Source organism: Myotis davidii, unplaced genomic scaffold, assembly GCF_000327345.1.
Source record: "Myotis davidii unplaced genomic scaffold, ASM32734v1 scaffold512, whole genome shotgun sequence".
NCBI classification, from domain to species: Eukaryota; Metazoa; Chordata; class Mammalia; order Chiroptera; family Vespertilionidae; genus Myotis; species Myotis davidii.
In genome coordinates, this window is record NW_006284323.1 from 1,929,991 (window position 1) to 1,954,299 (window position 24,309).

At 52.8% G+C, this 24,309-nt stretch overlaps 1 protein-coding gene across 1 annotated transcript; it reads right to left on the reverse strand.

The window, feature by feature from the left end:
• Positions 1–3,100: 3,100 nt before the first annotated feature.
• Positions 3,101–24,309, reverse strand: TMPRSS3 (transmembrane protease, serine 3). Its single transcript, XM_015569071.1, has 13 exons — positions 24,208–24,309; positions 23,605–23,749; positions 17,828–17,938; positions 16,833–16,949; positions 16,311–16,434; positions 14,196–14,321; positions 13,081–13,124; positions 12,288–12,453; positions 11,502–11,671; positions 9,811–9,906; positions 7,595–7,737; positions 6,789–6,941; positions 3,101–3,984 (listed from the first exon to the last, which is right to left on the reverse strand). The coding sequence occupies exons 2-13, from the start codon at positions 23,696–23,698 to the stop codon at positions 3,967–3,969; spliced, it is 1,362 nt and encodes a 453-aa protein (XP_015424557.1). The 5' UTR covers positions 23,699–23,749; positions 24,208–24,309; the 3' UTR covers positions 3,101–3,966.

Here is a 24,309-nt window from a genome sequence, read left to right on the forward strand (position 1 = left end):
CCATGCCCTGGGCCATGAAATAAATCTTAACAAATCTGAAAGAACTGAAACCACACAGAGTGTGTTCTCTGACCACAACTCGATCAAACGAGACATCAGGAACAGACAACCGGAAAATCTCTAAGCACGGCGAAACTCAGTAACACACAGGGCAAAAGCAAGTTTCAGGCACTCAGACACATGCCCACAGGCACACACACACACACACACACACACACACACACACACACAAAGAAATTTCAAAATAGGCAGACCTGAATGAAAAGGAATTACATTCTATATCAAAATTTGCGAGACTTGGCTAATGCAGTGGGGAGAGAAACATTTATTGCATTAACTTACATTAGAAATGAGAAAAGGTCTCAAATAAAAAACTTAAGTTTTTAACCGTGAAACATTAACAAAACAAACCCAAAGCATTGAGAATGAAGATAAGAACAGAAATGAATGAAATTCAAAATAGGAAAACAATAGAAAATATAATTGAAACAAAAAGTCTAGTTCTTTGGAAAAAATCAATAAAATTGACAAATCTATAGCAAAACTGACAAATATTAAAAGCAAAAAGGGACTAATGATATTAGAAATGGAACAGGAGAGATCAATACAGACCCTACAGACATCAGAGGATAATAAGAGAATATGATGAAGTTTACACTCATAAATTTGACAACTTAGAAGAAATGGACTAATTTCTTGAAAACTACACAGACACACACAAGCATACACATACTCAGACACTCACAGACATACACATAAACATACACACAAAGGACAGTCATAAGATAGGTGCATATTTAACTTATTAAAAACTGCCAAACTGTGTTCTAAAATTATTGCATCCCACCAGGAGTGTGTGAGTTCCATTTCTTCCACATCCTTGCCAGTGCTAGGCAGGTCAATCTTTTGAATGTACCCTTTTAATAAGCGAGCAGTGGTTTTAATTGGGTTTCAAGATGTTGAGCATTTTTGTCAGGTGTTTATTGTCATCTTTATATGTCCTTGGTAAAGGTCTGTTCATATCTTTTGCCTATTTTATTTTTTATGAATTGTGGCTATTTCCCTGCTCATTAACAAATAAACAGCTCATTTTTGTTCCTCAAAACACACACACACTCAAACACATACACACAGTCACACACATCACACACATACATACACACAAGCACACACTCAAACACATACACACAGTCACACACATCACACACATACATACACACAAGCACACACTCAAACACATAAACACAGACACACACACAGATGCACACACTCAGACACATACATGCAGGCACACACACACACACACAAGTACAAGTAAAATTGGAGAAATCTGTGTAGGTCAGTGGACCTTATCATTGTCAATATCCTGCTGTTATACTGCACTCTAGTTTCACAAAATGTTATCATCAGGGAAAACAGGAAAAGTTTATGAGGCCTCTCTGTGTATTGTTCCTTATGACTGCATGTGACTCTACAGCTATAAAAAGTTCAATTGAAAAAGTCCGATAAGAATGTTTCCGAAATCACAGTTCTTATGACGACCTATACCAAGCACAGCCTTAAAAATCACTTTCATGGTTATTATTTCTTTCTCAACAACCGAGTGTGTGTCTGGTGATGACTCCTGTCCTGGAAGACTGGGAATGTGCCCGGAAGAGTTTACACCGCCCTCCCCCAGGGCCTGTACTGAGGAGATAATACCCCTCAGCCCCTTACCCAGGCCCCACGGAGGAGCCACTGCCTGAGCTGTGGGGAAGAAGCCAGGCTGTTCTCACAAGTCCCAGCCACAGGCCTGACACCTCATGGGGTGCAGGGGGAAGACTCTGGACTCTTGCCTTGGGCCCTGACGCCTGCCCGCAGTCTCGCCTACTTCCTGTGCTGGCTGTGACTCAGTGGGCACCTGCAGGTGTGGCCTGGCCGCCAGCAACCCTCCACAGTTCTCCATGTTCTTCCCCATGGGAAGCTCTCGTGAGCCAGGAGGAAGGTGGGATGCAGCACCAAGGTCACAGGCCCAGGAGGCAATGCCCCCAGCCTGGGAAACAATCTGGAACTTTCCAGGGACCAGGAGGATGGAGTGGGAGTGGCTGCCCTCCCCAGAGCCCTACCTGGTGGCCAGACATGGGGAGTTCCTAGGTTTCCTTTTGAGGAAGTCTCCGAGGGCAGGTGTGATGATCCAGAAGCCGTCTGGACCAGGGACCGTCCCCGATCCTATCCCATCCTTTCCCTTCCTTTTCCTCTGGTGTGAGAAGATGCCCTAAATTAAATTACAGCAACCGGAGGGTGCAAGGAGGAGGTGAGGGAGGCCAATGCGTTAACAACTGCAGAGGAAAAACGACAAAACACAGCTCACATTCCCGAGTGTGAGCTGGAACTTTGAATTAACTCCCAGGAGTGGATACACAGGTTCTGTGTGCAGAGCCCCACCAGCCACCGTGCAGACACTTACAGAAGCCTGTGCAGCAACTCTGACGTGGCGGCGAGCATCCAAATGCCATCGCCAAATGGTGTTCCCTCCCTTACTTCCTCTATCCCCTTCTCAGTCTCAGACCTCCGGGGGCAGGGAGGGGCGGGGGGGGGGTCTCTGGAGCCGCTCCCTCCCCAAGCACCTGGGCCCATGCTACTGAGAGACTCGCCCACCTTCCCCACTGCTGCCTCCAGGCAAAGGAGCACGTGTACCTTCTCATGAATTCATCTGTGAGAAAGCACCACAGCGGTGACTCACCAAGCGACCTGTGTGTGTAATGGGATGACGGTTGTGTGGGTAACAGGAAGGGGCTCTACTGCTGCAGGCGCCCGGCAGGCTAACGGGACGCTGCAGAGAGGTAGGAAAGCTTTCGGCTCTCTTTAAAAAAAAAAAACACCACAGGTGTTTTTTAATATGTTTTTAATTGATTTTAGAGAGAAAGGGGGAGAGAGAGAGAGAGAGAGAGAGAGAGAGCGAGAGAGAGAGAGAGAGACATCGATGTGAGAGAAATATCCATTGGCTGCCTCCTGCATGCCCCCCTACAGGGGATAGAGCCCATAACCGGGCATGTGCCCTGACCAGGAATTGAACTAGCGGCCTCTCAGTGCACCGGATGATGCTCAACCAACTGAGCCACACCGGCCAGGGCTCCTCTGGCCTCTTGATGACATGTGACTGTCTACTCTGCTGGCCTCAGGACCCGCCGTGCCAGTGAGGTGGCCCTGGCTTATCCCACTGCTCTGTTTCTCACTCTGAGTCTCATGATAGAATATGAGGCCATGCAGATCTGCTGAGAAACCTGTTCTAACAGAAACACGCAAGACCCACCATGTACATAGAAGAGATCAGATTGAAGTAGCCGAGCCTCTACAATCAACCAAGGGTGTGGTTTCAGTTTACACGAGCAGTCGGTACACATTCAGACAAGCTCCCACTGACCACTGCGTTGGGAGAGCATATGTCCTGTGAAGCAAAGGAGAAGAACACACCAGGCTCCAAGTGCTACGAGACCGAGCAGACATAAGTCTTAAACTAATTACTAGGAGACTGCGTTCCCACGAGCAGAAAACATGGGTTTGGTTCTGGTACCTGGGGATAAAACGTGTGGACAGGGACATCTACAGTGACAGCCCCTGCAGTGCTGGGCTGCGTGGCTGCTGGGCCCATGGCTCTGCATGTGGACTTGCTTATGTTGTCACTCGTGTTGAAGGGCTGCTGCAGAGAAAACCTAATCGACATGTCGGAAAAGGTAGCACTTCTCAGTGAAGATCAGAAAGGCACTTCAAGGTCATTTTAGTCCAGCGCCCCAGTGGCTTGTCAGAGGCGTTAGAAGCAAACTGTTCTGGGTGGAGAGATGGTCCGCCTCTGGCTCTGCTGGTGGTGCCAGCCAGCTGAGCACTGAAGGCATTTGCTCGTGAAAGTTTCCAGCCAGGAATCCGTGGAGGGACGAGGATGTCTCCATCGTGGCAGGAACTCAGCGGGGTGGCTTGTCCCCTTTCTCTTCAAGTTTTCAAGTCCCTCTAGAAATAGAAACGTGCATGTTATCTTTTCAGCGCTTTCCGTCATCCCTTCCCCATGAGGATGGAGTGGACACCAGCATTTTAACCAAGTGAAGCCCTGGCTGTTCTCTGCGATTAACAGGGACAGAGCGCCCTCTGTTGGCGGAGGCTGCCAGCTCCCCAAGGACCGCAGGCCAGTGGAACACAGCTCCCTCCTGGGGCCCCTCCCGGCCTGCCTGCCTGTGTCTTTCATCACCGACCCAGATGTTTTCTGTAGTTTCCACGTGAACTTCCCAGCTCCTAGCATCATGTTCCTGAGTCCTGGCCTAGTCAGAGCAATTTTTCTTTTAAGCCCCAAAGAGACAGAGAAAAACCATGGGATGAAATGATGCTCCAGCAGGCAGTTCCATCTGCTAACAATTCCCTTCAAGATGTGTGAGCTCTGGGAAGGCCCTCACATCCATGTTCCAAAGGGGCAACTGAAAATGCAGACCCCTCCTGCCCCCCGCAAAGCTCTCCTGGGAAGGGGGGCCTCTCCGGTCTTCCCGGGGGACACCTGCAGAGCGACTTGCAAAAGGGAGAGTCTTGCCTGGCCAGCGTGGCTGGGTGGTTGAGCGTCAACCAATGAACCAGGAGGTCATGTTCGATTCCTGGTCAGGGCACATGCCCAGGTTTCAAACTCAATCCCCAGAAGAGGGCATGCCAGTGGCAGCCAAAGATTCTCTCTCATCATCGGTGTTTCTATCTCTCCTTTTCTTCCTCTCTGAAATCAATCAATAAAAATATATTTAATTTAAAAGGGGGGGGGGCGAGTCTCACCCTGGCCTTCAGTGGGCCGGAGGCAGCTCAGATGCTCTAGGGCATCAAGAGATCCATCCATCACAGACAAAACGGCTCTCCCAGCGCCATAGAGAGTGGAAGCCGTTTCTAAGCCCGATGGGGAGCCACATGGCTCTAAATGTGTCCTCACAGGGGCCCTGATGCATCCGGGCATCATGATCACTAGGACCCCACCCACACCCTGGTCACACCCCCTGGAGAAGGGCCCCGGGGGCATCAATGTGCACAAACAGCCAGGGCGAGTCCTGGGCACCCCAACCTGGAGAACCGCTGATTCTGCGAGGCAGCCTGTGCTGGGGCTGGAGTCCTGCTCTGGGGCCTGCGGCAGTCCCCTCACCTGTAACAGGACCTGCCTGCCGGATGCTGCCGGGACCTCGGGCGGCACCCCTGCTAGCAGCCTTGCCCACCCCCAGCCTCCTCCACAGCGTGAGGACTGGGAGGCGGTTTCTCCCACTGGCACCTGTTTCAGGCTCAGCTTTCTTTACCAGCAGCTCGTCACACGGACCCTCAGGCCCCTGCGTGCAGCCTCGTGGAGGGTGCTCCTCCGTGGCTTCGTGGGCGAGCTCAGACCTGCTCCTGTTTCCTGCCCTCCACGCACCAGGCCCACACCGCTGTCCGCACCCCAGGCTCCCACTCACGGGCCGTCGAGGCCACTGCAGGGCAGGGGTGCTCCTTCCTCCATCTTCTCTGACACTCGGCGAGAGGCTGTGGGTTTGGACTGAATTTTGTGCTACAGAGCTTAGTGGGGGGCCAACCTGCCAGCGAACAACCCGCTGATGCTTCCTGAGGGCCTGTCTTCCAGCATTTGCTGCCCTGTCCAGCCTCCCTCCCCTGTGGGCACTGAGGCAGGGCCTGTGGGCACCTGCGGAGGGCGCAGCTCACAGCAGCAGGGCTGGGATGCACAGCAGGCTGAGTGCCAGGCCTGGGCCTGAGCCTTGCACAGAAGAAACTGCTACGGAACTTCTCACTTCAAGCAAAAATTCCCAAGAAAGACAGGAAATTAATGCCCAGGTTCACACGAAAGGTCTGATGTCCTTCTCAGCCCACTGTTTCAGTCAGAGGCGTCTTTAAGAAGGCCTGTGGTCCGCATGGCCAGAACGCAGATTGCTGGATGCCAGAGGCAGAGGGAGCGGGAAGGGGCTGGTGCTTAGCGAGGTCTTGTTGCAGGAGGTGAAATGTCCTGGGGCTAGAGAGGTGCGCACAGCTCTGTGAGTGCGCTAATGCTGCTGGAGGCTCACTTTAAAACTACTGGCTTTATGTCACGCAAACGTTGTCTCCTTTAAAGAAAATGACGTCTTTGAAACTGGTCCAAAGCGTGCTGAGGGGCTCAGAGTCCGAGATCGAGTCAGCAAATATTTGCGGAGGGGCCACAGGTGGAGGTGCCCTGCTTCCCAGGCTCCTGTGCGGCCTGGCCTCACCTCCCTGCAGCCTCCCCCCACACACCTGCTTCCTGTCCCTCTGGAGTCTCCATTCCTTTCTCTGGGGGTGTTCCTCCTCCCTCCCCACCTCCTCCAGGGCTCCCCCTGCCCACCTGTTCCTCCAAGACAGCCTCACTGACCTGTCTCCCTCTCCCAGGTCCCCTCCAGGGAGGCCCCCAAGCACAGAGCTGCCCAGGCTCCTCCTGGTCAGAGACTCTCCATCCCATCCCTGGCCCCTGGCAAGGTTCAACCCCCTCAGTGGGCATGGGGGTCCTCCCCGACCTGTCTTGCCCTCATCCACCCGCTATTCCATGCACACACATGCCCACTCTACTTGTCCCCGTCCCCAAGGACTCCCTCCTCTTGGCTGCTTCTCTTCCTTTCCCTGATTGGTGGAGCCACGGTCACCATGTGTGTCCACTCTGCTCACGTCCCACACCCAGGAGCCACAAAGTCACTGCTTGACGAATCAACAACTGATGGCTCACTCCCTGGCTGTCTATAGCAGGACTGGAGTCATAGAGGGCTGACAGGCACCAGCGGGAGCTGGGCGGGCACTGCACCCACCTCCATCTGCTCGTGAATCCAGTCCAGGAAGGAGGTGATGCGGGTGTAGACCCCGGGCTTGTTCACGTCCGCACAGCCGATGCCAAAGCTGGTCGCTCCCACCAACTTCCACTCCCTCCTCTCCTGGCACACCAGGGGTCCCCCGCTGTCTCCCTAGACAACAGGCAAAGAGACTAAGGGCCACAGAGCAGGCCCCGGCATGGCTGTCCCTGGTTCTGGCGCAGGATTCCCCAGTCACCGCACCACAAAGTCCAGCATGAGGATGGTGCTGCGCTTCCCCGGCAGCCCTTCCGGACCTGACTCGGCGTTCCTCGCAGTAGGTCCTGTCCCTCTGATGGAGCCCCAGCCTTCTCCCAGCAGACACTGAGCCCATGGAGGTCAAGGCAGCTGTGTGCACCCAAGGGAGCTCTCAGAGGGAGGGCCCGCCTGGCCGGAGCCGTTAGCTGACCTCCGGACCCAGGCAGAATTGGGGTCTCACCCACTGTGGCTTTGGAGTCCCCACTTCACAGGTTCCCACCTGCCTCCCGCCTCTGATCCCCCTGCAAACTCTGAGAACCGGGGTGGGGAAGGTAGCATCCCTGAGCCCCCTCCTCCCGCCCAGCACCCAGGCAGCGTGGGAGCTGGTAAACACGGGCTGGCCGGGAAAGGGCGTCCTATCTCGAGCAAACTTCTTCCCCAGGCCTGCAAATTTGCTCTACAGTCAGTCACAGGGAGATGCCAGCAGTGGCCCTCCCATGGGCTGGGTCACCATAACAGCCTCGCCTTGTCCACGGCCACGGCCCCTGGAGGTCACGGTGGGCCCCTACCTGGCAGCTGTCCACTCCGCCTTTCAGGTAGCCGGCACAGACCATGGAGGGGGAGATGATGCCGCCGTACACGTCCCTGTGGTTGCAGATCTTGTTGGAGATTAAAGGCACAGCTGCGTGGTTGAGGACCGGGGAGGCGTCGCCTGTGTCACAGGAAGAGGGGGACGTGCAGTGGGAACTCAAAGGGCACGCATCCGGGGTGGGGACCAGAGCCAGGGGCACGCTACCTACCACCACGGGCACTTCAATGGCAGAGCCATCCGCTTCCCTCCACGCACCAACATGGGAGGAGGGAGGAGCAACTCTCACCACCATGGACCTGCCCAGGGCCTACCCTGGGTCAAGCATTTGATCCACACCAGGCTGTTTTGTTCTCAGAACAACCCAGGTCACACAGAAGGGAAGCTGAGGCTTGTGAGGGTCACACACAGCTCTTGGAGGAATTTTGGGGTGGTCTACAGAAAAATGTCCTCCCACAGGTGCCCACGGTCCAACCCCCAGAACCTATGACCCTGTCGCCTTACATGGCCACAGGGACTTTGCAGGCTGGAGATGGGGACAGGATCCTGGGCTCCCCAGGGGGACCCCAGGTGTAATAACAGGATCCTTGAAAGGGTCAAAGGAGAGCGTGTGATGGTGGAAGCAGAGGTCAGAGAGGAGAGAGACGGAAGGTGCTGTGCTGCTGGCTGTGAAGATGAGGAAGGGGCCACAAGCCAAGGAATGCGGCAGCTGGAATCTGGAAAAGGCAGGGAGCTGACTCTTCCCAGAGCCCCCGGAAGCAGCCCTCCTGACATCTGATCCCAGCCCACCAAGTCCGATGCAGGACTTCCGGGCCCCACAACCGTGAGAGAATGGGGGTCATTTGTTGCAGCAGCAACAGAAAATTAACGCACCTGCCGTGGATCAGCCTCAGCACCGACCCAAGACTGATGCCCTCTAACTTAACCTGCTGGTAATCCGCATTATCTTTATGCTTTAAAGGCGTAAAGCGGGGCAGCCCCGTTCTCATTCCTATAGCCTGTATCCACCGGTGTGGGTCTGCGCACCCCAGAACCCTCATTTTAACTGTTCTATGAGTGTGAGCCACACAGTGCTTTCTGCACGGCTTCCCTAATCTGCTCACACGTCCACCAGGCCCGCAGTGAGGACCGCCTGGCCATGAGCTTGGGCTGAGATGGAGCCTTTCACTACTTGGTACACAGGACCCAGCAAAGACAATGAAAGGATCCTCGCTGGGCACTCCAAGTTTGTGAATAACATCACGAATAGGGCCGTGGGCAGGGAGCACAAACACAGTCCCAGACCTTCCACCACCTGGTCGTGTGAGCCCCAGCAAGGTGCTCAGCACCTGTGTGTTCCCCTCAAAGTGGGGAGGAGCACGGGGCCCGCTCGGGGCTGCTGTGAGCACAGGCGGGAGCACGGTGCCCGCTCGGGGCTGCTGTGAGCACAGGCAGGAGCACGGCGCTCTGCTCAGCCCCTGAGACGCGGGGAAACAAAGCTTAAAGCGTTTGTGGGAGAAGCGTCCACTGTGGGCAGGAAGCCCGCTCGGGGCTGCTGTGAGCACAGGCAGGACCGCATCGCTCCGCTCAGCCCCTGAGACGCGGGGAAACAAAGCTTAAAGCGTTTGTGGGAGAAGCGTCCACTGTGGGCAGGAAGGCGTGGCCAGCCGCAGGGGCGAGACCCTGCGCTGTGGGGAGGGCTGGCCTCTGGGTCTGGGCAAACCCCGGGTGCCTCAGACACTCGGGAGGGGACAGATGCGGCTAATAAGTCTCAAGAGGAAACACTGAACCCCCTCTCCTGGGTGGAATGGTGCCTCCCCCAAGCATGTCCACCTGCAACCTTAGGCTGTTTGGAATCGGGTCCATGCAGGTGTGATTAAGGAAGAGTCTCAAGATGGAACCCTCCTGGATCAGGGTGGGCCTTCACGCCACGACTGCTGCTCTTCTAAGAGGAAGGAGAGGGGAGCCGAGATACGGGTGGGAGGCCATGTGAAGGCCGGGACAGAGACTGGAGCGATGCCTCCATGGTTCGAGGAACACCAGGGGCGGCTGACTACATTTGTTGGAGTAGTTGACTCGCACCCCAGCAGGGACATGGGGGTGTCCCCCAGAACAGCACATTGGGACATGGGAGGGGGACGTGTCGGTGTGGACATCTACCCCAGCCCTCTCCTTCCGGGCTCCTTGGACTCAGAATCTGGACTCCAGGCCACTGACCTCCTTCCTCAGTGGCGCCCCATCCCGACGTCCAGCACATCTTCCCGTCAGGAAAGTTCTCTTCAGAGTTGGGCAGACAAATTGGTTGGACCATCTCTGTTTAAAGAGGAAACAACAGCTCTCACATCTGAGCGCTGACCATCTCCCAAGGAAAGGTCAAGACCAAGGTCATCTGAAAGCCATTAGCTCAGAGCAGGGACCCCCTCCCCGATCAGACCCCTACAACTTCGAAACAAGCCTAGACTGTGGCAGTGTATGTTCTGGAAAGGGCCAAATGCACCCAGGCCACAGCAGCGTTAAAACAGCCACAGGCAGTGGTAAACAAATGGGTGTGGCTGTGTTCCAATAAAACTTTATTTACAAAACAGACCAGGGGTCAAGTTGGGCCCATGGGCCACAGCTTACCCATTCCTGGTCCAGACTGTGGGTACCGGGCTTTACAGAACATCCCTCCATGGGGATCCTGTCCCTCCTGACACACCTGGAGGCCACAGCTCACCTGTCCATGTGGGCTGTGTCACATAAGCCTCCACCAAAGTCAGGGCCACGGCCGTACCGGGGCTTTCACGTGAGCACAGTCTGAGATGTGCTAAGCCTTCTGGGTACGCCAATAATGGAGAGGTAGAGAGAGACTACGGGGAGGGTTTGTTTTGATTTTATCCAAATACCAGCGCTGGCACCTCATTTTTGTATAAATCAAACATCATTAATAATAATTTGCAAATGAGCACCGTCATTACAGTTTCTCTTTGTTTCTCTGGCAGGATTTGTGTCACGTGCAGTGTTACATGTGCCCTGCGGTCAGGACGCTGCTGACTCTGCCGCCGCCGGTCTGGTGCCAGCGTTCAGCTCCTGTACGGGGCCTTGCTCATCACCCCGCCTGCACCCCACGCTGCTGTAACCCTGGGGGAGGGAGGTTTGATTTGGGAGTGGGCTCATGAGGCTTTGTTTACAGCTTTAAAAAGTTTGAATGTTCCATCCCTTGTGGCTTTTCTGTAACCTCCACCGGCCACATCCTGACACCTCCCATAGAGAAACAGCAGCTCCATGAGAGGAGGTTTCTGAGTATTTCAGGAGCCGAAGATGCCCAGCATCTTCCAAACCATAAGGAAGCATCTGCAGGAAGGACCCGCCACCACCCGCTGGCTGGCCTGGGACACACTTCCTCTCTTCACCAGGATCAAGACCCTGGGCAGGTGGGTGGCACACGGGCAGGGCACCTCACCACGACTAGCACGGGGCAGAGAAAGCTCTTTATCCCCACAGGCCAGAGGCCCCTTCCACCCCTAGAGGCGCCAGGTGGCACCAGTGGGAGCCCCCAAGGGACCCGACAAACCAAATTGATTAAAGTAGAACCACAGAGGCTCTGAAATGAAGTTAACATCACTGCAGCCCACAGTGACCTGAACTGGGTGACCACCTGCCGACACTGAAGATGCAGGTCGGACCCAGCGTCTCCTAGCACAACAGCCTGGAGTCCTGAATATGATCAGAAGCGCCTCATCATACCAGGAACCAGGAAAACGCCCACTTTGACGAGAAGAGAGTCGCCTGATGCCCACACAGAAGTGAGTCAGATGTTGGGGTTTCCTGACAAGGCCTGTAAAGCAGTGTCCTAAGAGGCCCCCACAAGCAACTACAGATTCTCCTGAAACACATGTGAGCCACCGAATGACAAAATCCGGACGCACCGTCAAAGGTGAGCGGCCCCGCCAGCTTCATGAGGGCGATGTCGTTGCCCAGCCTCTTGGGCTTGTACTTGCTGTGGTAGATGATTTTCTCCACCAGGTGGGAGGGCGCTGGGCTGTCCAGCAGCGAGACGAGGCCCACCTGGATGGTCCATGACTTGGGGAGGTACAGGCTGCAAGGAGAAGACTGGGAGGTCAAGCAGGGACAGTCCAGCCCCTTTCACCCGGGGGGGCTCAGGTGTCCCCAGTCCCAGCCCCAGGGAGATGGCAGGTGTGTACGGCCCTGCTTGCCTGTGCTCAAACCCACCTCAGCCCCCTGCCCTGCAGAAGCACAGAGCCACCCCTCCCCCCCGACACGTGTCCTGCAGCGGCCTCCTTCCCTGCACCTCTGAGCGAAGCAAAAATAACAGGGAGCAAAAATAGCCAAGTGTTTTCTGTGGTTTTCTCCTCTGCTCACCTCCCTTGAGGGGGACTCTTTGCCCCCGCAACCCTGGACTGTCTCTCACCCTCTCGGCCACCACAGGGTCCACCGTGACCAGCTACGGGGGTCTAAGACCTTTACGTTGGTGGTTTCCTCCTGTGTGGGCACGTCCTATCTTTTCTGTGAGAGCCGCGGCCTGAGGTCTCCGCAGCCCACGGTGATGGGTCCACGGCAAGGAGGGAAGGCCCCTCCACGTGGGTATGACTTTGGTCCCTTTGCCTGCTTCTTGGACCTGCCGCTGACCACCCAAATCCGCCCGGTCCCACCGCGGCCTGGACTGGACCCCTCCCAGGAGGCGGAGCACTCACTCATAAACACAGTGGGCAGCGGTCACGATCCACACCGGGGTGATGACGGAGCCCCCGCACAGGTGGTAGCCCTGGAACTGAAGGCTGGCCTGCCAGGGCCACTGCGCGGGCGAGGACATGTTTCCGCCCACGATGCGCGCGGTGTAGCCCATCCTCAGACCGCAGGCTGCGGGGGGAGAACAGGGTTGGGAGTCCGTCCCACAGACCCTCCCCTGCCATCTGCCCCCTCACAGAGCTCACAGCCCCGGAGAGTTCTGGGAGGAGAGACACACGGTGAGGGGTGGGGACAGGCCCCCCGAGACATGGGATGAGTGGGGTGTCGTGGGGGTACAGTGGGGAGAGTCCATCAGAGCAAAGAGCCCGATGCTGGCGGCACCCCTCCCCCAGGAACGCTCAGCAGGAGCATGGGGAGCCCCCCCCCAGCCCCTCCTCACTGACACAGGTGCCCACGCACCTGCCTGACTCCTGCAGACCCAACCCCTGCAGCCAAATGCTGCCCCTCCGCCCCCACCAGCAAGAAGGACGGCCGCCTGGGGGTGGGTCGGAGGGGGGCAGGAGGAGGAGGAAGTCAGGCCACTGGAGCCACTACAGTGACAGGACCTCACACCCATGGTCCTGTTTGCTGCTGAGAAGTCACTCTAGGCCGCCTCCCCCACCTGATAGGTGAGACTGGGCTGACAGAGCACCTAGGAGGAGGGGACCTCCAGGAGGAGGGGACCTCGAGGAGGAGAGGAGGGGGAGTCAGTGAGCGAGCTCGGGCTTCCATTGACCTCTGTGTTTCTAAAACGCTTACCTGTGCACTTCAAGGTAACCACGCGCCCCGAGGCACACCCCTCCCTAAAGTGGAGAAAGAGTGGGTTAATGACAAATACCCGAGGCTGTGAGATGCACATTTTTAACTTAATCTTGGGGTAAAAGAAAAATAAACTCTATTCCCCTGCTCTTGAATACAGGGTGCAGTTTTAGCCTGTGTGACAGGCTTCCCTCACAATACCGGCAGCATGTAGGACTGCAGGCAGTGGCATGGAGCACTGCTCAGCTCTGCGGAGCTGACGATCAGGCGCACAATGCGCTCAGTCATGCAAACATCTACCGGGGCCATCTCTACGTCACGGTTACCCAATGTTCTTCACTGGCCCCTGGGGGGACTTGGAGCGCCCACTGGACGGGTGGCAGGCTCTCCTGGCACTGAGTCCTTGAAACCTGGGACACACACCTAAACCAGGACTCCTGGAGCAGAGCTGTGACTGCCCAGGCCTGGCAGGCATCCCCCTGCTTGGGTGGGAGTGGCACCTGCTTTTCTCATAATCCACCCGGACCCCTTCCTAACTTTCCTGCTGTCAGAGCCCCAGTCCTGCCATGAAACAGGCTGTCCCTACGGACTGTGTGTGTGCCCAAGGGTGCCTGTCAAGTACAGGGTGGACAGGGTGACAAACTTGTTTCCTGGAGCAGAGGACCCACTCCTCCGGGGGTTTGGTCCAGGCACCAGGGAGCGCATCGGAACTGGGGTTCAGAACCCTGACTCTCACAAGCTTCAGGCACCTGGTGTCATTTAGGGACACCTCATTTTACCTTTCTCCGGACTCTGAGGAACATGAAATGTACATGGTACATGTTAAAGGACTTTGTGAGCAAAATGTTCCTTCTTTTTAATTTTCCCTCCCTCCTTCCTTCCCCGAAACACACGGGAGCCCCTGTTGTGTGAGGTACAGTACTGTGGTTAGACGTGCGTGCACGTCACTGTTCCTCCCCCTCCCTCCTCCCTTCCTCTGCCGGCCACATTTGCTGGTTTGGGGTTAGGTTCTCGCAGCCAGCGTGCCCACCCATCTAACCGCGCGGCCAGCCCACCGTGGCCCGGAGGAAACGCTCCCGTGCCTCTGTGTCCTGGCGGAGCTGCCTGGTGCTCACCTCAAATACACCGACTGGTGCAGAGCCGTCACCTTGTCGTCTGGCAGGAGGTGGTTGATGGAAACAAAGTCCTCTTGGAACTGCTCCTCAAGCAAGTCCATTCGGAGGGTCTTTGAACTGACGTAGCTACAAGCACATTGGAAACAGATGCGGCGTGAAATTCACTCCGTGCTCCACACCAACCTGTGCCCAAGTCCCAGCACCACAGGTACCTTCCTGGGGACATAGTGTACCCCAAACTGTCATGTACGCATGTCACAGGTATCCTACTGGGGACATAGTGTACCCCAAATTGTCATGTACGCATGTCACAGGTATCCTACGGGGGACATAGTGTACCCCAAACTGTCATGTACCCACATCACAGGTATCCTACTGGGGACATAGTGTACCCCCCAAACTGTCATGTACGCATGTCACAGGTATCCTACTGGGGACATAGTGTACCCCAACTTGTCATGTATGCATGTCACAGGTATCCTACGGGGGACATAGTGTACCCCCCAAACTGTCAATGTGCCCAAGTTACAGCATCACAGGTTTCCTACTGTGACATCACCATGTATTCCCCCAATAATCAGTGTGCCCAAATCGCACTATTACAGGTACACCAGGGGGATGTCACTGTGTCCCCAAAAACCATCAATGGTTTCCTCTTGCCAACTCATCAAGGCATTCCATTCTAAACCTGGTGGAGGCTGGAACGGAGGGCCCTTCTGGCTCCACCCATGAGCACAGGCTCAGGGCACCTGGGCGGGAGGGCCGCTTCCTGATGCAGCTGGGTGGGACACATTCCACTGCACAGGCCTCTGGTTGGCCTGAAGCCAGCCCCAGAGGGAACAGAACATAGAACTAGCTGGGTGTTTCAGGTGGGCACCAAAGTCGGGAGGCTGAGCACCCCAAGAACAATAGGTCGGGGAGAATAATTTCCCAGGCTGCCCAGAGTGGGCATGGGTCCCTGTCAGAGAGATAAACACATGGGAGGACGAGCGTCAGGAGACACCAGGAGCAAGCACATGGTGAAAGTGTCAGGAAACAGGCCTCCTGGAGAACAATGGCAAAGAAGGTCCAACTTTAGGAGTATGGGGGCGGGGGGACTTGTATCTGTGCTTGTTCACAAGGAGGAAAGTCTACAGGATTCTTGTAGGCACTTGAGTGGTGGTGTTGGCTATTGTCGCTGAGCTGAAATTGCAGCTGATTTCTGAGTCACTGGGGAGATGGAGACAGACCTCAGGGGTATGGGCTTTGGAGAAAGGAGCTAAGAATATGATGAATCAAATTTGAAATTGGAGGGTCCCGGAGGATTCAGAGCAGTGAGCCTTAACCACCCAGCTCATTTCCTGAGATACAAACAGGGATGTGTTTTCAAGGTCACCCCTGTCGCCACGCTCACTTCCTATGTGGCATGTGTGACTCAGGAGCCTGCCTGCTTTGAGCTCAGAATCAAGAGCAGAGAGAGGATGGTGACATGCAGGCTCCCGTGGAAGATGGCAATTATCGCGTCAAACAAAGGGACAGGAGACAGAAAGGGGCCCCTGCACCAAGGAGAAAATGTGTCATTTTAGTGCAAAAAAAAAAAAAAGTCACACAGACAACAGCAAACACGGAAAAGTGAAGATTTCACTACAACAGTTCTTTCTCCTACATGTTGCTAGGCAACTGTTATGAATACTTGTGTTTTCACCAAACTGCTGACTTTTTGTACTTGGTTCTCTGGAGCTATGTGGGAGTGTGTGCAGGGGTGAGGGTGTGAACCCCAGGACTAGGAAGGGCGGTGCCAGAGGCTGCTCCATAGCTGAGACCTGGGGCGCTAGGGGTTGGGGTTGTCCTTATCTCTGAAGCTCTTTATCACATTATCACATATTTGCACCTGAGTCTCTCCTAGCCCTGAGACACTCCCCGAAATGCCATTTCCTGAGTGATCTTGAGCACCACTTGGTGTGCCGGGGCCTCGGTTTGTACACCTTGAAGTGGAGAAGGTGATGTCCGTCATCGTGGGGCTGCCACGAGGGTGCAATGTGAGAGGAGATGCAGCCCTGGAAACGCCCAAGTGGTTGTCTCACCGTGACCACTATTCATGTTCTGCCCACCACCTGGAGGTGCTCCTTGCATTACCTTGGAAACCCCAGCTGGGCACAGGCGATGCTAGCGTGATGGCCTTTCCAGTCGTCGGAGCACATGGTCCTCCAGGCCGCCTCTGTGAACACCTGGAGCACGCCATTCTGACCGCTCACGCGGACTGGCCGGCGCCCGAGCACAACAACCCGTCAGTGGCCAGCAGAGCCCTGAGGCCGCCGCAGAGATTTCTCTGCAGCCAGCCCAGACCCTCCTCCGCTGAGTCTGACCTGCTCCTCGCCCACAGCGCCCCACCCTCACAAGGGACCCCCGGCTGCCTGGACCCCCGGAACTCTCTTGGAGATCTCTTATTGCTCATGGGATCTCCACAACCCAGTTTAAGCTTCAGGCAACACCACCACCCTTAAACCCAGCCCAGGATCTCCTGGGGGTCCGTTGGATTGCAGCTGAGAACATAATTTGACACTGGCATCAACTTGGACCCATTTCACAGATGGGAAAGGTGAGGGCCCAGTGGTGCTGACTTCCTCCTGTGTCTACAGAAAAGTGGCAGGACCTTACCACATCGGTACTCATCCTCCCCGGCTTTGCAGTCCGAGACGCCGTCACACCGAGCTGTGAGTTCAATACACTTAAAAGACGACCGGCACCTGTACTTTCCGGAACAGTCGAAGTGGACTGAGGACAGGAGATGGGAACATTAACAGAGGGCTCCCTCAGTGTGCAGCATAACAACTATCCACCTGCCCCAGGCCCTTGAGCTTGCCCATCAGTAATGAAGCACCACTGAAATTGCACCCGTGTCACAGTCCAGTTTCTGTTCCAAATTCCAGGGGGTGGGGCTGCTGCACCCCACTCCATCTCACTAAGTGGCCTTGAGCCACAACTGGAGGTGAACTTAGACCCGAGAGGGCTCAAGGTCAGGAGAGAAAGGGCATGCCAGCAGACTGACCAGCTGAGCCAGCTGAGCAAGGAGCCCTGAGCAAGGTCTCTTTGTGCCCCCCGCCACCCCCCGCAATTGGTCCACCTCCTGCTTCTGACTCTGGGCAGCGAGTGAAGAGACTGCAGACCACGCAGTCGAGCAGGTGGAGAATTACACTCACCTGTATTCCAGTATTTGAAAGAGAAACTGGGATATTGTTCCCTCCGAGAGACCATCCAAATGACTCACTTTCCCCAAAGCCACAAGCACCTTCTTTTAAAAATAGCAGGCGTGCTGGGCCTGGCCTGAATGGCCTCCTTGTCTTCCCCCCCAGCCCTGCACCCGCCTCCTGCCCGTGGATTCTATTTCATCAGGTGCCCGTGGACACTTCTAACTGGGCAGGTTCTGTGGTGACAAAGCCCCGAGCGTGGCCAACAGCCCCTGCTGGGCCCCAGGCTGGCCCTACGTTCACACAGGCAAGTCGAACTCAAAGCAGGCAACCCCGAAGGATGTTTGCCTCCAGTAATTAAGGCTGGGTGGCTGGCAGCACCACGATGGGGGTGGGGGGAGCTCATGAAAGTTTCAGTGCCTGGATAGGGAGCTGAGAGCCTCCTGAATAATAGATCACACTCACCGCCCAGACCGATGGCCAGCGCTAGTATCAGCGCGATGACCCCAATGACGATGATTGGGAAGAATTTCAACGGCAACAGAGACAGGATCTGTGCGGCCACTGCGTCTGCATCTGAAAATCCAAAAAGGGGGAGGGGGCACAGAGAAACAAATTTGAATAAAAGGAAACTTAAAATTTCACTTCATTTTCCCACCCTCAAATGCAGAGAATGTCCCAGTCAGAGAAAGTTGCCTTCATTTAGGGAAGGGCCACCAGCCAGGGCACATTCTATGGAAGTCCAGCCCCACACTCTCCAACCCTGATCCAATTCTGTTCATCATAGGTGAAGAGATAGTGTATGGGTTGAATTGTGTATCCCAAAACAAATACGTTGAGGTTCTAACCACTAGGACCCCAGAATGTCACCTTATTTAGAAATAGAGGCAGTGAAGTTCAAATGAGGACATTAGAATGGGCCCTAATCTGTCTGATATCTTTATAAAAAGGAGGAATTTGAACACAGAGGCAGACACACACACACACTCACACACACACACTCTCACACACACTCACACACACACATACTCACTCACACACACGCTCACACACACACACACACTCACACACTCACACACACACACTCACACTCACACACACACACTCATACACACACACACACTCACACACACACATACTCACTCACACACACGCTCACACACACACACACACTCACACACTCACACACACACACTCACACTCACACACACACACTCATACACACACACACACTCACACACACACATACTCACTCACACACACGCTCACACACACACACACACTCACACACTCACACACACACACTCACACTCACACACACACACTCATACACACACACACACTCACACACACACATACTCACTCACACACACGCTCACACACACACACACACTCACACACTCACACACACACACTCACACTCACACACACACACTCATACACACACACACACTCACACACACACATACTCACTCACACACACGCTCACACACACACACACACTCACACACTCACACACACACACTCACACTCACACACACACACTCATACACACACACACACTCACACACACACATACTCACTCACACACACGCTCACACACACACACACACTCACACACTCACACACACACACTCACACTCACACACACACACTCATACACACACACACACTCACACACACACATACTCACTCACACACACGCTCACACACACACACACACTCACACACTCACACACACACACTCACACTCACACACACACACTCACACACACACTCACACAGGGGATGATATGAAGGGACGTAGGGAGAGGCCATGTGAAGGTAAACACAGAAATCGGGGTGATTCATCTTCAAGTCAAGAAAGACCAAGATGTCAGCAGAACAAAACCCCAGGAGCCAGGGAGAGGAAAGGAGGGTCCCCTGCAGGCTTGAGAGGGAGGATGGCCCGTCAGTGCCTTGATTTCAGGCTCTGGTCTCCAGAACGGTGAGATGATATTTCTGTTGTTTTGAGCCACCTACTGTGTTTCGCTGGCCTGAGGAAACCAAAATGAAGGGAAAGTAGGGCACCAACTTTCGAGGACATTTTCCCACAGACGAGGGTGATGTGTACAATCCACACGGGGTACTTTCAGGAGGGGGGAGCTGGGACCTCTGGGAGGACCACCGGATGATGTAGCAGGACCATTCTTCACGGGTCTTGTGCACAGAGGCACCGATGGCCTTGGTTCCAGAGCGACTCTCCGAGGATGTTGGCAGAGCAAACAGTCTTAGAAGATACAGTGTTTCTCTGGAGCAAGGGATGGGTTTATTGACTGTGCAGCCTAATGAATATAATGTCTTCCTTTGAGGCAAAGCTTGCGCAGGCTGCTTACAGTCCATTATAAAGATTCCGGTTCCCTTCATCTGAAGCCTTCGCCATGGGTTCCTCAGCTGTAATGCAGACCCACTGTGTGTGCAACTTACACCTGGGCTGCTCCACGTCACCTCCATGGGACTTGGTGGGCAAGAGCACCAACTCAAGCAGGATGTAGGTGCCACTTGTGCTGTGAGTAAGATGTTTCTTGTCTCTGCCAGCATCCCTGGAACTGTAACAGGCTGACTTGTCAGCTTGTACCAGACCCTCCCCAGCTCTTGCTACAGTACCAGGCAGATTGGGTGGGAGGAGATGTGAAGAGCATTCAGATACCCAGAAGTAAGTATGAGCCTCTCTGCACAACCAGGAGGATTTCCAGGGCTCCCTTTACTCTCAAAGGAACAGGTTATTTCAGGCAAATTATCTCATCAGTCTTGAAAATCCATGCACGCCCAAGTTGTCTTCCCTTAATTTAGGAAGGTTGGAAAGGAGGAAGTGAAGAAAGCCTCCCGAGAGCCATGCTATCACTCAGAGACCACCCCTGCCTCTCTTCTCCTGGTCTTGGCGACGCTGAGCCAAAAGGTCTTCCGTGAAAGAGCCAAGAAGGTCTCCCCCACCTATCTTTGGAAAGACACAACTTCACCTTCTGACAATTGTATGGTTATACAATGGGGCACGTGCAGGAGGCAACCAATCAATGATTCCCTCTCATCACTGATGTTTCTAGCTCTCTCTCCCTCTCCCTTTCTCTCTGAAATCAATAATTCAAGGCAGTCTTAAAAAGAAGAGAATTTAAATATGGGGGTGGGAAGAAAGGGGGGATTGGGAGGAAACGGAGGAGAGAGCAAGCAAAAGGAAAGGATAAGAGGGAAAACAGAAGCAAGGGAAATAAGGACACACGTGCAACATATAGTCCTAAGTGACCGTGGGGATAGAGCGTGAGGAAGGAGGGGAGACAGAGAGACAAACCCAAGCTCTTGCTTTGGCCTGGATGAGCAGGCGGTTTGTTCACAGTTGCCTTCTCGGCACCTAGGACAGTCCCTGGTAGTTCTTTTTGTTTTGTTTTTCATGTTTATTGATTTCAGAGAGGAAGGGAGAGGGGGAGAGAGAGAGAAACATCAATGATGAGAGAGAATCATTGATCAGCTGCCTCCTGCAAGTTGCCCCACTGGGGTTCGAGCCCAGAACACGGGCATGTGCCCTGATCAGGAATCAAACCATGACCTCCTGGTTCATGCTCTATCACTGAGCCACCATGGCCAGGCCCCGGTAGTTTCTAATAAATAATAATAGTAAATTGAATAGATGGATGGATGAATAGATGGATGGATAGATGGATGGACGGATGGATGGATGGATGGATGGATGGATGACATCATGATAACATAGGTTGTTTTCTCAGGGTTAGAGACCAGTTCCTTTCAAGGCAACAAGAGCATGGTCTTGAGTTAACAGAGCAGAAGCCTCTTGGCCACCTGCCTCCACCCCCCAGAAGCCTGCACCAAGTTAATGTCTGGCTCCTGCTGAGATGCCTTCAATCCATTTACAATTTAAAAGTCAGCGGAACCCCAAGAATGACCTCATATTATTCCAGTTGTTCTCTATCTAAGAGTTAACTTAGGAAATGAATCCAGATTGTGGAGTCAACGGTTGTTCAGTTAGAACATTTGTACTGTTCACATTGGCCCCTTCATTGCTCTACCACAGAGCCCTGTGGGTGCTACCATGACCCCACTTCCCCTTCTTGTTCTGTCTTTGAGAACATGCTTAGAAGAAAAAGCAAGATGTACAACATCTCTCCAAAGAGGAATGCAAATAATAAACAAGCATAGAAAAAATTCAACCTCTCTGGAGGTTGAAAAAAATGCACAAATTAGACACAACTACCTATCAATTTCCCAATCCATTATTATTATTATTATTATTATTATTATTCTCACTATAGTCCAAAGTGAAGAAAATGGACCACCAAGTATAGTCAATAGGGGTTTGCAATATGTAAACTTTTTGACAAATTTGAAATATGTACCAAAAGTTTTAAAATGGATGGAATTTTTGACCTAGTAAATTCAGTTTTAGGAATTTACCCTAAGATGTCATTATAAATATACACAAATATCTACCTACAAGGATGCTTTGAGGAGTGACATTTATAATACTGATGCACAGGAAACAGCCTAAATGAGCAACAGAAGAAACTGGTGAAATAACAAATGGATGGAGACAAATGAATGATGAGAAACAAATGAATGATGGAGAAGGGCGTTGGCCAACTTTTTCTGTAAAGAGCCAGATAGTAAATATTTTAAACTTATTAGCCATTTGGTCTTTGTTACAACTACTCAACTCTACCATGGCATGAAAGCAGCCGTAGACAATGTGAATAAATGGATGTGTGACAACAAAATTTTATTTGTAAAAACAGGCATTGGGCCAGATTTGGCTCGTGGGCCATAGTTTGCTAAACCCTGAAGAATATTTAATTAGTTAATGCCATGGAAAAATAAACATGATATTGTTCAGTTAAAAAGAAAAGCTTCAAAATGGTACAAAGAGTATATGTCACTTCCAAGGGAAATATAGATATGTTGAAAGAAAAAAGACAAGAAATCCTACCAAGAGTGCTAATAGAGTTATCCCTGAGTAATGGTGAAATTGTGGGCAACTTTCAAAAGATCTTTTTGATTAGCTGTATTTTCCAAATTTCCATAATGAACAATACATTGCTTTATTGAAAATGAAACATTTTAAACAGCTTTTGTTCCTTCCCACTACTGGGAATTCATCATGAGGAAATAATCAAAAATTAGCATAGAGATATATGTATAATGCTATTCATGTTCATATTATTAATATTATAAAAACATTAGAAACAACTACATTCAAATGATGATAAAATGGCTATGTAAATGACACATACAGTTGATGGAATGTTGTGAAGCTATGTCAAAAAGCATTTATAAGAACCAAAAGCACGTGGAAAAACGCCAGTCTGTCGGCTCCATGAGTGAACGCGTACTTACAGGCAAGGGCAGCAAGAGAATGAATGTAGACCTTAAAACCAGGTAAAACTGGGGGGTCAGGTGATTGCAACTTTTAAAAGTTACATTTATGTTCATTTGAGAGAAGGAAGTAGTTTTAAATTGTGTCCTTTCCTTTTACTTGGAATCTCTCCTCCCATCTCCCATCCTGTCCACTAACCCCCAACATCAATTGTGGTTTAAAGGGAATCAGTAGGGTAGCCCCTACTCATGCTTTCCAGAATCTCAGCCAAAGCCCCCAGGGGTCCCCTTCACAGCCCCCGAGGCCAGAACTCCTAACTGTGTCCAGGACCAGCGCACACAGCACACTGTGACGGATCCTGATAGACTGACCAGAATGAGCCTCTTTGGAGAGGCACTAGGAGCCCACTGTTTCTCCACATATTTGTAACTTGTTTACAACTCCAACTGCTCTGCTGCTGGGAGCGACGCCATTGCCTGCTGTTGGAATTTAATCTAAGCCTCTAATACTTTCAGAGATGCCCATCCTATTTTAATTTTCTGGAAGGGCTGGTGAACGCAGGTTCTCAGGACTTCCTGAAGGGCTCAGGGTCTGGCCGGGATCCGACCCCTAAATCCCAGGGGCAGTTGGAGCCTCCATTCCTGAAACTCTCCATCAGGGAATGCAAACACTCGTGTCCAGGGAGTCCGCAAGGGGCTGAACAAAACAGCCCCTCTGTCTCCCCATCTGTAAACTACAGAATCACATGCGTTTAGTGTAAGGACTCCTGGTGAGATATTTCCCCAGAGGGACACTCAGCCGCAGCCACATTTGTCATCTAGATGGGGGCGGAGAGGGAGAGGGAGGGCAGGGTCGTGCAGAAATCACACCTGGTTCCACCTACCTGGTGTGACAGGACTTATTTTCAGGTCATCGAGGCCAAAAAGGGATCTGAAGGAGAAGGGGGCTTCGGCGGCGGGCGGATCGTTCTCCCCCATGGTGACTATTTCAGGGCCTCTGAGGTTCGGCTCCACCTCCACCTCCACCTCCTTCACCAGGAAGAACAGAAAGTGTTTGCTTCCCTGTTTATAGTTTCAGCCTCAAATGCATCTTGGTTGTGCCCAATCTTTGAAAGCTGACAATCCTCATCAAGCAAATTCAGTACCGATTAATCAAAACTATTTCTCTGGTGGGCACGCATTGTTTCCTAAGCTACAACGGACAACAGAGAAACTTCGGGAGTTAGCAAACAACAATGAACTTAATTCTGCTAAAATAACGACTTTCCCAATGCTCGTTCGACCAATCTTCAAACCAACTGAGTGCCCAGCTTTAGAGATACAGCCTTTTGCCATTTAAAGGTTAGCGTTCCAGAATTTCACAGAAGATAAATTACTTTCAAAGCACATCCCTCCCCTTTTATCATTGCTGTTCGTCTCCCATAAACTCAACCCTTTGCCTGCACAGGTGATAAGTCTATATAGACATAAGAAGTTCTGATACTCACATCACGTCCGAGCCCCTCAAGTGTCAACAGCCCCAGGGAGGGGACACTGGCCCACAGTATTTGTAGCTTTCCTGGCTCTCACAGCCATGACCTAATTAAGGA

Excerpts from the sequence above, each read along its gene's own strand:
- TMPRSS3 (XM_015569071.1), bottom strand. The coding sequence starts at position 23,698 with ATGGGGGAGAACGATCCGCCCGCCGCCGAAGCCCCCTTCTCCTTCAGA. Across the intron at positions 12,454-13,080 it reads GGTTACCTTGAAGTGCACAG|CCTGCGGTCTGAGGATGGGC; the intron begins GTAAGCGTTTTA and ends CTCCCCCCGCAG. Across the intron at positions 9,907-11,501 it reads GGGGCCGCTCACCTTTGACG|AGATGGTCCAACCAATTTGT; the intron begins GTGCGTCCGGAT and ends CTCTTTAAACAG.